The 15,962-nt window shown below is 38.4% G+C and overlaps 1 protein-coding gene across 4 annotated transcripts in view; it reads right to left on the bottom strand.

Moving 5' to 3' along the window:
* Nucleotides 1-15,962, bottom strand: part of NHSL1 (NHS like 1) — a 239,398-nt gene that overhangs the window by 66,187 nt on the left and 157,249 nt on the right. Inside the window, exon 1 of one of the 4 annotated variants that reach the window (XM_036871760.1) lies at nucleotides 3,248-3,325. The exons of the other annotated variants lie outside the window; for them this stretch is intronic. Within the exon in view, the coding sequence (XP_036727655.1) occupies nucleotides 3,248-3,251 (4 nt within the window). The 5' untranslated portion in view covers nucleotides 3,252-3,325. Of the gene's footprint in view, nucleotides 1-3,247; nucleotides 3,326-15,962 lie in introns of those variants that run through there. 4 annotated transcript variants of the gene reach the window in all.

Raw genomic sequence — 15,962 nt, 5'->3', positions numbered from 1 at the left:
CAGGCTGCACAAAACTGCAGAGCTGAGTAGTTGCGTCAAAGGCTATATGCCCTGCAAAGCTGAACATATTTACTCTCTGGACCTTTAGAGAAAGATATGCTGACCTCTGGATGAAGCTTCTGCCTTTAAACACCCCACTCAGTCTTCACCTCCGTCTGCTGTCTTTCATTGGTCTGTCCTCCAGCTCCATCTTACTAACCTCTACTCGAATCTCACATTATCTCAAGCTGAACGTCTAATTTAAGCCAGTTTACTTAAATTAGCTACTTATCAAGAACTTTCTCATTTCTATTAGGGCTGACAGTCAATTTTTCAGCAAACCAGACAGGTACATTTAAACTCCAGTAAAAAATGAGAAAACTGAGATCTAGACGCTGATGCATGTCAGAGCTAAGATGAGAATCTGGGTGTCCTGAGCCCTCTTCCATTAGCGCAATTAAGTTTTGCAAAGATATCTTTAATTACTACATTCAAGTTAATATATCTTACACCAAAGTCTTTATTAGAGCCCACAGCTAATAAAAATATTTAAGAGTAGAAGTCTTCAGTTAGTACATTCAAGTTAATGTATCTTACACAAAAGTCCTTATTAGAACCTATAAATTAAAATATTTAAGAGTAAATCATTGCTCTCTAAAAATACTGTCAAATATTACAAAGGAAAATATGCTCTAATATCACTTGAATAATCCTGGTGGCTTATCCTGGTCCAGAATTTTGGAATTCTATTACCACTACTATTGTATAAATATTGGCATCCTTATTCATAAAAGTCCAACATTTCTGCTTAATCTTTCACTGAAATGAAATCTTATTTTTAACCAACATTTAAATTTTTTCTTCTAGGAATCATCCGATTATTTCTACAGTTACCTGATTACTTCCCAGGAGCGGGTATATAACATACCAGCAAAGAGTCAGAGGAATATTTTGCAAAGTAACACATATTCTAAAAATTTTAACTGTGAATATGCATTTATGTTCCACCAGTCAGCAATTTTACATCGAGCACTTATTAGCTGCCTTGCGTTAGGCATCCGGGTTAAAAGTAAATCGAACATGGTCACTGACTTTCGTAGGAAGTTCATAGTCCAGTGGGGAGGAACTTCCTACGAAAGTCAGTGACCACACCCAAACAGATAAAAATAATAAAACAATGAATAAGTATGACGCGAGAGATAAGGCCATGATGTTTACTGGAAAGATGACAAAGGGTATGTAGCTCACTTATTTTAAATTTATTTTTTATAAATTAGTTTTTTATTTGTGTTTGAAAGTTAATGCATTTAGCTTTAGATCCTGGGTCATAATTTGAGGTATTAGGTCAGAAAACACTGCCACAGTATTGTTCCCTAGAGAAGAATTCAAGCAAACCCAAACATAGTTTAGTTATTGGTAGCCACTTAAGCTTTTTTTAAAAATTGCTTTCCAGCATTACATAGGTTTTATGTGTACAACATTATTGTTAAACTTCTGTCCGAACTTCAGCCTGCTCACCACCAAAAGTTCAGTTTCCCTCCATCACCATACAGTTGACCCCCTTTATCCATTTTTCCCTCCTCCCACCCCCATCCCTTCTGGTAACTACTACTCTGGTCTCCTTATCCGTGTTTGTTTTTGTTTGGTTTGTTTATTTTATTTATTTAGATTCCACATATGACTGAAATCATACAGTATTTGTCTTTCTCCATCTGACTTAATTTCACATAGCATGATACCTTCAAGGTCCATCCATGTTGTGGCCAATGGCAAGATTTCATCTTTTTGTATGACTGAGTAGTAGTATTCCATTGTGTGTGTGTGTGTGTGTATGTGTATACACACACACCACGTCCACTTTATCCATTCATCTGTTGATGGGCCCTTAATGGTGCTGGGAAAACTAGAGAGCCACATGCGAAAGAATGAAACTAGACCACTATCTCACATCACACACAAAAACCAACTCAAAATGGATAAAAGACTTGAATGTAAGAAACCATAAAACTTCCAGTAGAAAACAGACAAAACAGCTGTTAGGGAACAGAGGCGAAGAGGGAACTTCTAGGTAAAGCCCAGTCCTGGGACACACGGAGATCTGCAAATGCTTCGGTGTAAGCTTATGGGAGAGTGACACGGAGAAAGGTGGCAAGAGAGGCAGGGGTCTGACCCTGAAGGGCATTGCTTGTCATAGGGGTGGAATTCAGTTGGTGGGCTAGGGAGTCACTGAAGGAGTTTAACAGAGGAAGTTGTATGGCCAGCGTGACACTGTAAGACATCACTAGTCTAGGTGAAGAGTGTTTGAGGGGCTTAAGTGGGCTTGACTGGAGGGAGGGAGAGAAGGTGGGGACCCAGCGGCAGCAAATCACGCCAGTGGTGAGGAGGTCAGAACCAATTCTCACGCAGGGTTGTTTTTCCACAACATCCTTGGTCTTAGCAGACTGCCTTTAACAGTGTGTATTATGTTTCAGGAACCATTATATACTTAACATATAAAATTTTAAAAATTAGACCTTAGCTATTAATAAATGACCCTGTTACCGCTCATGCTTTCATTTGCAGTAAACCTTAAAATATACCCTTATTCTTTTTATTAAGGACAAAAGATTACAGGTATAAACCTACAAGCTTTAAGTGCAGAGCTGTCTAAGGACTCATAGATAGGCCTCCACCCCCTCTGAATTCTTCCCTTCCCTCTCCCCATTTACACAAAGCTTCAGGGCATTAAATATAGTTAGGGCATTAAAAGTCTTTATTTTGAATCTAAAACTTTCACAAACTTTGTTTAAAAGTATTTCGTAAAAAGAAACATTTTCAAATACTAAACAGGAGTTATAAGTAGAAACAAGGCATGATTATGCCATATAATATATATACACATTTTGAATTACATAAAATTTGAGTCCTAGATCAATTGAAAATGGACTGTATAATCAACAAAGATCACCGTGGTCATCTAAGTGGGGAAGGGGAGGGAAGGGAAAGAAAAGTCAGATGTAATGGTATTCTGGTCAGAGCTCCAGATTCTAAATGATAATTTAAGCATGTCTCAAAGGAATTTAGCTCTTGAAAATAGAAAATTTCTCAGCCTAGCCTTATCTATAAATGGTGCTTTTACTGACTACTGATGTGTTTTATGCTATTTTTAAAAATCAAGCTTAACATCTGAAATAGAAGACTGTACATGACTAAGTTAATTTAGGTGTACTGATTATCTTTATGCATAGTTAAAATACTTCAAATACAATGTTTAAATCCATAGACACACCCATTCATTCTTGTGCTTTTCAGACTCGTTGGATTGGAAAACATCATAGCAGAAAGTATCCTATGCAAGGCCACAGGTCTATAAAATAAAATGTACACACTTAGTAGTAAGAGATTTTAGAAATTTATAAAAAGTAACTAGCAACATAATCTCCTTAATAAACATTCATAACAATGCTTTAGTAATAGATAGACTTACAGAAAGCTTAGGCCTAGCTTCGGTTTATTAAGGAACAAAGTCTTCCCATAACTTTAACTTTTGGAAGAATTATGTTTCATGTTTTTATAAATACTTGCAATATTGAGAGAAATTATATACAGTCTATAATTCTTATCTACGAAAATAGCAATCATTATTGAAGCTGCAAAGCAAATTAATAATAGGCAGATGAATTAATACAATCAATAAATGTACAAATAAGAGAGTAAATTTTAAAAACAGGACTGCCAAATAAAATACAGCATGCCCAGATAAAGTTGAATTTCAGATAGACAAAATTTCACAATTCAGGGATTTTTAAAAAATCTACAAATTCATTTGTTAATACAATTGTAATTTATGATATTAAAAAATAGCCTTAAGTATTTGATACAACAGATGGAAAAATATACTTTATATTATTCAAGACAAATTGAATTCACTATAGGTTCTTGCTGTTTGGCACTTAATTGATTAAAAACTGAAAGATGAGTTCGTCAGTTGTTGGCTAAAGAATCGATCTCTTAGCCACTGCAATGAGAAGCCCGCGCACCACAACAAAGGGTAGTCCCCGGAAGAGTAGCCCCTGCTCGCCCCAACTAGAGAAAGCCAGAAAACCTGCGTGCAGCAATGAAGACCCAAAGAGCCAAAAATTAAATAAAAAAAAAAAAAAGAATCAATCTCTTATTTTTCACATCAGGCATTTTTCTTACAAATTACTACTCTTCATCTCTTTAGTCTAAGATATTAAACATTTAAAACTTCTTCTTTGATTTACTTGTCAGTTTTAAATGCCATTACTGAAGAGCTGCGATCTAAGAGGACTCTTAGAGCAACAGCACAATGGAAGGATCAGCCTGCCATCTCCCTAATCCAGCAGACACTACCGGGACAACCGGTATTATGTGGGCCCTGACGCGATGAAATACCAAGTAATATAAACATCACCCGTGGTAAATTCGAGTTAAACATTTTTGACAAGTTAAATTTTTCCATTTTACAGGAAATACAAGACTTAGAGCTAGAGGAAAAAAACAAAAACAATCACTCAAACTGAAAAGTGGAACATTTTGCTGGTCTGGCCTCTGCAATAAATCAATTAAATAATAATAACAATAAAGGGAATGTGCCAGATTAAAAGAGATTTAAGGAACATCACAACCAGATGTATGATTCTGGATAGGATGCAAGTTTTGGATAAACCAGCTATAAAGAAAGGCCTTTTGGACAAATGGGGAAATTTGAATATACACTGGGTGTAATCTTACACATTTAACAGTTGAATAATAATGTTAAACACACACACACACACACACACACACACGCACGCATGGTTGTGGAGATGCCGGCCTGGAATGCAAATATGTGTCTGATGGCAGATGCCCATGAAGAATTATTTTAACGTCCCATGAATCATGTTATTTCACAAAAGTGTATTAAAAATCACCAATATTCTAGAACTTCATTGGTACAATAGTCTTTTCTTTCTTCTGCTTCTGAATTAATCTTTAATGATGAATCATATGGCATGTTGAAAACAAGACAAATGGAAATCTCTCTTCTCATCAATATCTGGTCAGGGGAGTGGCTGGGGGTAGGAAGGGAAACCTTAAGAGATGATAATGTATCAATTCTTTAGAAGGAACTTGATCTGGCATCCACTTTGCCAGTTAATTCAGATGCTAGGAAATACCCTTCACTCTGCATGTGCTAAAGCTAAAGGCTTCTGCTGTGGATCCTAGTTAATAATTTAATCTAAAACCATTGCTACCATCTGCTTGGTCAATTTCAAAACGTCTGCTATCACCGTGACTAGTTTAGTCAAGTCACAATATTCATGTGACAAATGTTGAACAAATGAAAGGCGAAGCAGACGGAAAGTATGCTTTGGAAAAAAGAAACCCCCATCAAAAGTCTAAAACACAAAGGGAGCCCTGCTGACTGAGCATTCAAAGTTCAACCATGCCTGCGGGGATGGAAGGACGCACTCTCTCTAATGTAGGGAATGTGACAATCCGGAGGCTGTCCTGACATGATGGACATAGGGTGGGGCAGACAGGGGAGAGCTTTGTGAAGGGAATGGGCTCTGAGATTGGAAATACTGGTGGGTAGGGATACAGCAAGGGCAAACTGGAAAGGGGAGATGTCACAGGCTCCTAGAAAGGTAGAGCTGAAAAGAGCCCTAAAGAGCATCCAATCCACTCCTTTTATTTTACAAAGTAGGTGACCTGCAGTAGATCACAGAGCTACCCAGCAGCTGAGCTCATTCCGCATCCTGTGCTCCAGTTTTCAGTACACCACGCTACCCTGCCTTCACTGCAGAGGGCTGATGGGCGGGGCTCCAACCATCCACACTCATGTCTCCCTCTGTGCCCCTGTTATTCTTCCCCGGGAATGCTGGATCCCTGACTTATCCACTTGGCATGCCCCTATTCTTTTTTTAAGTTATAATTCAAGCATTAACCTTCCTTAAGAAGCATTCCTTGACAGAGCTTTCATAACTATTTCAAAAATACATGTCATTTTACTTCAAGGATAACTTCCTCCAAAGTGAACTATGTCTGTCTTGCAGGAAGAGAACAAATAGTATCACTAAATGTAAGCCTCTTATACTTGGACTAGTTATTCTTCACATGTTGTATAGCCCTAATCCATCCACCCGAGTGAACTGATTCATCTAATTCATTTTATTCAGCCTATATGAGGTATATAATCGCTCATTTCAGGAGAGGAATAATGTATATGAGTGGAGCAACATATCAACTAGTTCAATTAAGTTAACTCATTTTACCTTCCCCAATACTGTCATTCAAAACATATTTTCTGAATACATATTAAAGGCCTAGCACATCTTAGAGAATAATTTTCAATCACTTGGAAATAAAAATATTTTTTCTGGGCTATTTAACATAATTATATCCTTTTATAAGAAAAATAATTTAAAGGGAAATAAAATTTTAAATTTGAAAAGAAAAAAAATCAATGTAACCTTTCTTCTAAATCTTCAGGGAAGAAAAAAACTCTCATCATGGAATGAAAAGCCAAAGTATAATGTGATGATCTTGGAAATCTAATTTAAGAGAGTCATGTGAGTAGCTGAGGTGTTTTATATTCTGGGCTCTCTTTTACTTTTTAAATTGGACAATATTAAGGACCTGCTTGATTGATGGTGTTACAAAACCTGTAAAGAATCTACACTTGAGAAGAATCTTCTACCTAGAAAAAATTGAGAGCAAAGGATACTTCCTAATCATGACTACCAGGGGAAAACTGACAAAATAAAGTCGAAGGTTGCCACCTACAGGTTACAAAACCTATAAAGAATCTACACTTGAGAAGAATTTTCTACCTAGAAAAAAATTGAGAGCAAAGGATACTTCCTAATCATGACTACCAGGGGAAAAACTGACAAAATAAAGTCGAAGGTTGCCACCTACAGGGGGACGCTGTCCGCTCAATGAGACACTGGTACAGGAAAAGGATTCCTCCTGCTGTCTCTTGACAGAAAAGCTTGGAAAAAAGGGCTCTGGTTTAACACACCCACATTCATGGTCATGTCTCAAAAGAATGTCCTCATCTTCTTCTACCAAAGAAAGACCATACTCTGTAATCTCTGTGCCCCTTTTGAGACTCAATTTGGACAAAGTTGATCTCATACCTCCAGGAAGATTTGTGAATATTCATAAACTCCCTAGTATCTGCAACCAAGCTCAGATTAAGGAAGCACCCCTGAATTCTAGAAAGTATTTCTGATTCAATAAGGGGGCAGCTACAAGTGAATAACTAGGACTAAGAAAATAGAGGTCCATATCAATTTACAACCAAAAGGTAAAATCTTATAACAAAGGAATCCAAAGGAGTGTGTTTCCATTTGGAGAAAACAAGCAATGGGAAGAATTCCATGAACTGTTCAGTTTTTCTTTTATTTTCTGTGATTTCTTATATTGTTTCACATATGGTTAAGATGAAGGCTACAATTAATAAGCTGATGTGATCAACTGCTTTTGTTAAGAGGCCAGCTGGTTCACATGCAAAATGATAATTAGACAAATTAAGACAGACTGCTTTGGTTTGCTGATGAACTGACAGCAATACTTATAGTTAAATGTCTCCAACTGTATTTGGTTTTCTAGTAATGGTAAAAGTTGATCTAGGTAAGGATAACATTTATCTGATTCGTGTTAGGTTTTATAAAAAAAAATTTACATTGTCCTAAGCCACTGAATAAACAGCAGCAGAATTCTTCAGAGAAACCATAGCTCCTTATAAAGCAGGAGTGCTAGGAAGGTTTTGTAATTATGCTGGAGATGTCACAGCAGGAGCAAGGCAAGGTCAGCCTGGCATAAAATGATATTCAGACAATCTAGAGAGTACAGAACTTTCACTTAAGTTAGGCAGTCACAGACTTTTGAAATAAATAACACCTGCCTATAAACTCAAGTTTTCATATATTTTCATGGATTTTTCTTTTCAATCCAGAGAGGTAAAATTTAAATAAGTAAACAACAAATGACAGCAAGAGACAAGAATAAAAACATTGGTTAGTATATAGAGACATGTTCAGTAACCTAATTCTCGTAACCTAATCTTTCTAAAGCAAGGATTTCACGATGTAGATTTCTGAACTGATGCTGCAGAAGTGCCTTCACACTTGTGGGCATTCCCTGGTGCTAGAGGACAATACAACTGGACACAACTGGAAGGGAAGGGAAGCATGGTGATTGCAGAGCCCACATAATTAGGCTCACATAGAATCTGAGAAAAATCAATGGTAATCAAAACAATAATTCTAATACTAGGTAACAGCTGGCCACTGGCTTTGTAAAAAATGATATGCTTAGGTCCTCCGCATCGGTATCATGGCAGTTTGAAACAGAAAGCAGAAAAAAAAAAAAAATTAAATTCTTCACATCTTGCAAATACAATAATATCAGGCAGGATTAAGATCAACAGTCTTCTTCATGTGCCTAACATTATTTCTAATATGCAGCCAAAACTATGAAGCTTGGAAATATAAAGACAGGTGTGAATATTTCATAATTTGGTCCACTGATTATTTTGTGTGTGTGTGCTTTTTTCACTAAAGAAAAAAGATCAAGGGAGTAGAAATCAGTATAGGAATTTGGTAACGAAGACATGGGCAATCAATGTTTTCCTCAACCAGAATAAAAAGAAAAGAAATCTGGGGAGAAAATAAAACAGATTAACTTCTTACAATGCCAAATAGTTTTCCCAAACCTCTCTCAAGTTGTACGGCAGCTCTCAGAAGACTCAGTTTCATCCATTTTTATCACCTCATCTGAAACACCTATCTCTTTGTGCGTAGCAATTCACACACATCATTATATGATAGAAACAAGTTCAAATGAAGCTGCCACAATCAATTCTCATTAGCAAACTATTGAAGTATACATTTAGACTATCGAGGGCGGTCCTAAAATAACTGCACTTTTCAATACGTGCCTTGATGTTCATGTACAATCAGCTTCACTTGAATGGTATTTAATTATTTTAACTGCTTTCTGAAGAGAAATACTCACCAACCGCACCCCACTGGATAGAGGAATCAGCCACAGACTCCAGACAATGTATTACGTTCATTATCAAAATAATCCCCGGGGCAGCTCTGGAGAGCTAGTTCCAGCAGGACACCCCATGTTGAAATAGGATAAAATTTACTTCTTCGCTCAGTAGCCTTCCTCTCCCTCTTGTCAATACAATCACAACCACTCATCAACAACGATAACTCTATATTCTGAACTTTCTAGCTTCACTCATATTGTTTAACATCACCACTCCCCTCCCCCCCCCCCAAAAAAAACACGGCCTCTTCTTTCTGCAGCTGCTGCATGCCACAAATAGCTTCTTGTATAATTTGACTTAGAATGCACCCCAAACTAAACATGTTGAATGGCAACGTGAATGCTTCATTCAGAGAGCACTAAAATGTGTAGAATGTCCTTAAAACATCGCAGTGGAAAAGGGGATGGTTTGGTAGTCCTGGGGCAGAGGACTGCTTTCAGCCGTAGCCTGCAAATTCTCCTCTGTTCTATGCAGACGGCTTCGGAAGATTCCCACAGTGTTCAAAGGAGGAGCTAATTCCCCCCAGCCTGCCCTGTCCCCACGGGCTTTCTCTAAGGTTGCCTCCATTCCCCACGACGAATGTCTTTCTTCTTGCTTTCCTAATAAAAGGTACTTAGTCTATTTATGCTCTAGCATCAATTATCCATTCTCGGGTTAATTCAAATGGTTTTTAAGTTGTTTGCCTTAATGTTCTGTGTATTCTACACATGGCAAAACCCCCTCTGCCATTTTTGTAAGCTCCTGGCGGGCCAGGGCCGAATCCATGGAGATCTCTTTGCACAGGGCCAATCTTGGTGCCAGGAAAAGCCAGATGCTTGGGAACTTGATAAAATGTGAAAACACGTAACATTCATGGGCACATTCAAAAAAAGGGGGCAATTACCCATCTTTATGAAACAGGTGAGGGAGGGAAAGAGCCTGGAAATTTTAAAAGCATTTGTCTATAGGGCCACAGTTGTTTAACCTCTATGAAAATTTCCCTTAAGAACTAGCTTGCAAAGACTCAACAAAAATTTCCACACAGATAATGGTTATTTTCACCTCATTATACATTGTACAAGTCATTTTTTGAAATGTTTCCTTGTGTGTTGAAATTGGAATTTATTTACTTGAATACCAAGTATATTGGCAACCAAATGATTGCTGGGGCTGATGGACAAAGGGGGAAGAGTTAAAGGGAAAAACTCCTTTTCGGTTGCTATGAAAAATGAGAGACAGAAGAATAGTGGATTACTTTTTTCTTGCTCTTTTCCCAACATATGTTGGGGCTCGGATTAACTGCCATTTCTTCAGGAAAGCAAACCTTTCCTGACCCTGATTCTGTTTATACCTTCTATTATTCACTCTCATGGAGACCTTCACTTTTCTTTCATAGCACTGGTACTTGTGTTTGTGTAGTTATTTGTTTAGTAACTGTATGTCTCACTAGACACAGGATCTAGACTGTAGAAGAGAGGCCACAGCTCAGCGGGTCTGCAGGGTCCAGGTGCCGAGCACCAGATGTGATGCACAGTAGGCATGCAATTAATATTATTTTATTAAAGGAATGAGTTACAGGAAGAAAAGAAACAGTTTAAACACAAAGAGCTCTAGAGGATTTAGCTTTACTCTATGGCATTAAAAAATAACTAATGTTAAAGTCTCAGTATTAATAGAGAACTTTTAAGAAGAGACAAAAGTTCATTCAAAAATATCACATCACTCCTTTCCAGCCTGGTCTTCTTTATTAAAGATGCTATACACCAAGCACTACTCTAGGCACTGGAGACCCCAAGATGGAGACAATTCTTTTACAAAGCCTTCCTTGATCCTTTCATCTCCCATGCCCTCTCCCCGCAAGAGTGGATTGTCCACTCCTTTGTGGTTTATCCATTCCATAACTGTCCTTATGTGTCTCCCATACTAGGACCTTCCCTCCTTGAGGACCGGGATCAGGCCTTTATTGGCTTTGGAGTTGCCAGTAAGTTTGACTAAATGACAAAAATGCATCTATTCCTTGTCTGTAAGGAATTCTGTTGAATAGAAGAAGGCAGATACAAGCAAATGGTAATAAGACATTTTAAAACAGAGGGTAAACTCTAATGGGGCCCAAAAGGAAATGATATCAGGGAAAACATGACATAGCAGGATGACATGTGAGCTAGACCTTGAAGGCTTTGCTACATAGAGAGGATATGAGACACATTCCAACTAGACAAAAGTGCAAGAGCAAAGGCCGAAAGAAGAGAGCGAGGCGTCTGTGTGCTGGGAATACTGAGTCACGTGTACAACAAATGGTGCACGTTGCCTCTGATGGCCTCAGTCAAACCGCCTTGCAGTCACTGGGAGCTGGAAACCACATTTCCCAGACTCCAGTATACCTGAGTCTCCTGGTTTGAAAAGTCGCTGCACCTAAACTCGGCTGAGGACTTGAGTCTGCACTCAGCTAGCTCTGGTGGTTAGTCTGACTGTTGAGACACTTCAGTAGGAGTGGTAACTGCAGCCTCAGCGTCCAGTTCCTCCTTTCGTGGAGATGGTAGGCAAGACCAGTGACACTCATTTTGCAGGTAAGGTACACAGCTGCGGCAATGTGATCTTGGAGTCCAAACCTGAGTGCCAGCTTTCTGCTTGCAGCAGAGGTTACGGCTCCCTTGGTGAGCCAGTTCTGAGCTGGTTTCTTGGATATCATTCCTGGGAGTTCAGCTTGGACCTGTTCCCCAAGCTTTTCCAACAATCTTTACAACCTGTGTTGAATCCCCTTCTGCTTACGTTGCTGTCTGCACCTGAACCTGCCTGAGACAATCTGCTGGCCCTTCAGATGAAAAAGTGGGGTTCCTAGGGGTGGCAGTGGGAATATGGCTGGAAAAGTAAGTCAGGACTGGTTGGGAGGAATCTTGCCTATTGAATAAAGGGGTTAGACTTCATTCAGTCAGTAATGATTGGACACCAAAAGTTTTCATATAAGGTGGTGATCCTGTGTTTTAGAAAAATTTGAAAGACATAGAAAAATGAATTGAGATAGTAAGCAAATTCCATAAAACCAAGATAAACTAATGTTGATGAAAGAAGGAATGGAGGTAAGTAGTCTGTGCCCCTTATGTTAATGACGTCCCCCATGCCTCACCTTTGGCTGTATCCTAACACTGCCTCCCTCTCTTCAATGCTAATCTATTCCAGGTAGGACACCAACAATCTGGGGGGATGGGATACAGTCACCTACTGACTCACGTTAGCCTCTAGTCTCACCAGTCTCTCTTTCAATTTCATATTGCTGGACAATTTTGAATGAATATTTTAGTTCCTGATTACTTCTTACCTTGACAAACTGATTTTTTTTTTTCCCTAAGACTGGGTTTTGTATAAACTATATGGTCATGAACAAAGCCCATAAATGATGGCCAATAGACACATGAAAAGATGTTCAACATCACTAATTATTAGAGAAATGCAAATCAAAACTATAATGAGGTATCACCTCACACAGATCAGAATGGCCATCATTAAAAGTCTACAAATAATAAATGCTGGAGAGGGTGTGGAGAAAAAGGAACCCTCCTGCACTGTTGGTGGGAATGTAAATTGGTACAGCCACTATAGAGAACAGTATGGAGGGTCCTTAAAGAACCAAAAAGAGTTACCATATGATCCCGCAATCCCACTCCTGGGCATACATCCAGAGAAAACTCTGATTCAAAAAGATACAGGTAATGTTCATAGCAGCACTATTTACAATATCCAAGACATGGAGCAATCTAAATGTCCATCGACAGATGAATGGATAAAGAAGATGTGGTATATAAACACAGTGGAATATTACTCAGCCATAAAAAAGAATGAAATAATGCCATTTGCAGCAACATGGATGGACCCAGAGATTATCATACTAAGTGAAGTCAGACAGAGAAAGACAAATATCATATATTGCTTACATACAGAATCTAAAAAAATGATACAAATGAACATATCTGCAAAACAGAAACAGACTCACAGACATAGAAAACAAACTTATGGTAACTGAAGGGGATAGAGGGGGGATAGCGGGGGTCGGGGGAGATAAATTAGGATTTGGGGATTAACATATACACATTACTATATATAAAATAGGTGAACCACAAGGACCTATTGTATAGCATGGGGAAGTATACTCAATATCTCATAATAACCTATAACGGAAAAGAAAAAAATAAAGAAATGTATCTTATAAAAAAGACCATAAATGAAAAATAACATAGTTTGTTTATTTTAAAAACGCTGTCTTTTCCTCAATGTTAATTACATACAACTCTGAAATACTGCATCAATTCTGATAAAGAATACACAAGAAAATCTAGCCACTATCAGTATTTAGGGAAAGAACATCAGTGTTTAGGGAAAGAACATCAGATAACTGAAACAGGACAGCCAGCACTTTATTAAAGCAGCTATGATGGCAATGCCAGAACACTTAGATGCAAACAGAATCCACTCATTATATTAAGGTAAGAGGAATTACTGAGGGACCTTAAGGAGCTTTCAGAATCTCCAGGTGGCCAGAGGATAAGTTTACACATCACATAGTCAGGACTGTTACAATGAAACGATGCCGCTGTCGCCACCTGCTGGTCATCACTGGCTATCACTGATCATGTGCAAGTCTGGATGTCAAGTGTCCACAGAAGCAAATGTTTGAAGAGCAAGAGACCAGTGCTGCTGGGCTTGCCAGGAGATCCAAACAGCTTACACAGCTACTGCCTATGATTCCTCAGTTTGGCATCCAAATTCAATCAGTGGGTCTGGGTGACAGAGTCTAGGTGACAGAGTCTAGGTCACGTACCTGCAACTCTAGCTGCAAGGGAGTCTGGGAAATGAAGGTGTTAGCTTAGCTAACATGATAGGAGAAGTCAGGCCAGACAGGGAGTGAGATGGCGCTGAATGAGCCAGTGACAGAAACTGCTGAAGGATTTCTGGCCAAGTTCTTGAGAAAGAACAATTACAAGAGGCTCCAATATCAACTGGGATTTGTCACCTTTTATATCTGTTTTTGATTCAGATCGAGAAATATAGTCATTTACATCTGATCTTCCTAAATCAGCAGCTGAGAAAGTTGGAGAATTCTTTTACTCAAATTGCATCAGTGGCCCACAAGTAGTATTCAACACGGTCACCTACTAAGTACATTAACTCAACACAGCCCAGGATTGGTTTCTTTCCATAGACTTCATTTTTGGAGAACTTAAAAAAAAAAAAAAAATTACAGCAGATTTTTTAAAATACATGCTCAAATTCACATTATATAAGAAAAATAATGGCAATAGAGGTGATAGTGGAAGGTTCAAAGGAATGATTTTCAAGAAACCAGAATTATTCCATAGGTTGCTGCGATCTGACTTCACAAATTAAAAGAGCAAGTTCGATAAACTCACTTTTCCAACTACCTTATGTAATTAAAATTGGAAAAAAAAATGAACAGAAACAATGCTAGAAAAGTTTATGTTTGGCCTTAATTCTCTACTATATCATGTGTTCTCAGGAAGAAGACTGAATAATCTAAGCAGTGATATAGAAACTCTGATATTTACACATTCTAAAATGCCACTGAAGAATTAAACACTCCATAGGTGAGCATCTATTGAGAGAACACAATTTTTCTGAGCACACTGCACAAATAAGCCATCTCTGAAATGAGGCAGGAAAAAAACACCATGTAGATAGTAATATCTTCAGCAGTATTTTTTCAAGGCACAATTTAGTGGTAATTTAGTGAATCTCCTTAAAAAATTCTATTTTGCTATCCAATTTTCCTTTTGATAAAATGCCCTGAACAAAGTCTTATCAAGAACCAAATGACAATCAAATGGAATTTCTATGTATCTCATTACTCAAAAATATTGATTTCTTCATAAACACCCTGATATTATAAAATAAAAGCATTAAATATTAATGTTCTTACCCAGTTTTTTAAAAATCAGAGAAATGGCATCTTGGATGAAGAAAGTAACTTACTGCCGTCTCGATATATGAATAATTTAATTTTGCAAGGCGAGTGTGACATGTGTACAAGATGTTTTTTTAATCGTCATGATACATAGTCCGCGTCAGAAGAGCAATAGGGAGCAGGGCAACTTTCGTAAACAATCTTTGAAAACAAGTACAGTGTCTGCAGGTTGTTGCCTGGTGCTAGTTCTTTCTCACACTTCAGAAATGACGCTCCTCCACACACAACTAAGGGTTTCTAACAAGATGTCTGGAGAAGGATCCAGAACACTTACATTGGCCATATCGTATTTCTTATTCCCTCCATTTCAGGATTCAGAGAGGGTTGATCAGTAACTCTTTGCTTCCCATTTATATTACCGAAATGTTCTATCTCTAAAAAAGAAACACGTCAGCCCTCTCTGTCTATGGTGGTATGAACAGAGAAGAACAGAGAGCAATGCTCATCACGCAGCTCTGCAAGGGTTAAGTCACGGACCGGCTGCAGCTGCTGACCGACAGGGCACCCTGAGAGGAAATTAAGACGATGCCAGGGTGAGGCCCTCTGTGCTTTGGACAAGCAGGTCCCTTAGACAGTTAGATGCATATCTCAGGAAGAATTTTAATGACCCCACATCCCTGCATCTTCCCATACATAGAAAAGCATTAAAATCATTCACTTGAGATATCGGTCCTTTGTGATTAGCAGTAACCTTTTACCGAGACATATGCTTGACTGCCCGTATTTTCTCGCCAAAAATCATACATAAACTGGTTTCTTCCCTGCCTCTTCACAGCAGTTTCCTCAGAGCTACTGAGTGGCTGTCTCCTGGGCTACAGTCCTCAGTAAGACCCTGAATAAAACTCACAACTCTTGATGCTGGGTGTTTTTCTTTCAGTGACAACAGAGCCTGAATGAGAAGTTGGTCAATTCCACCTTGAGTTCTAATTTCTGGAACAAACACATGAGCTTCGACCAGATCTCTCTGACCACTATCCAACT

The sequence above is a fragment of the Balaenoptera musculus genome, chromosome 12, assembly GCF_009873245.2.
Source record: "Balaenoptera musculus isolate JJ_BM4_2016_0621 chromosome 12, mBalMus1.pri.v3, whole genome shotgun sequence".
Taxonomy (NCBI): Eukaryota; Metazoa; Chordata; class Mammalia; order Artiodactyla; family Balaenopteridae; genus Balaenoptera; species Balaenoptera musculus.
The sequence above is the reverse complement of the archived record's forward strand: the minus strand, read 5'-3'. Positions and strand labels throughout refer to the sequence as shown.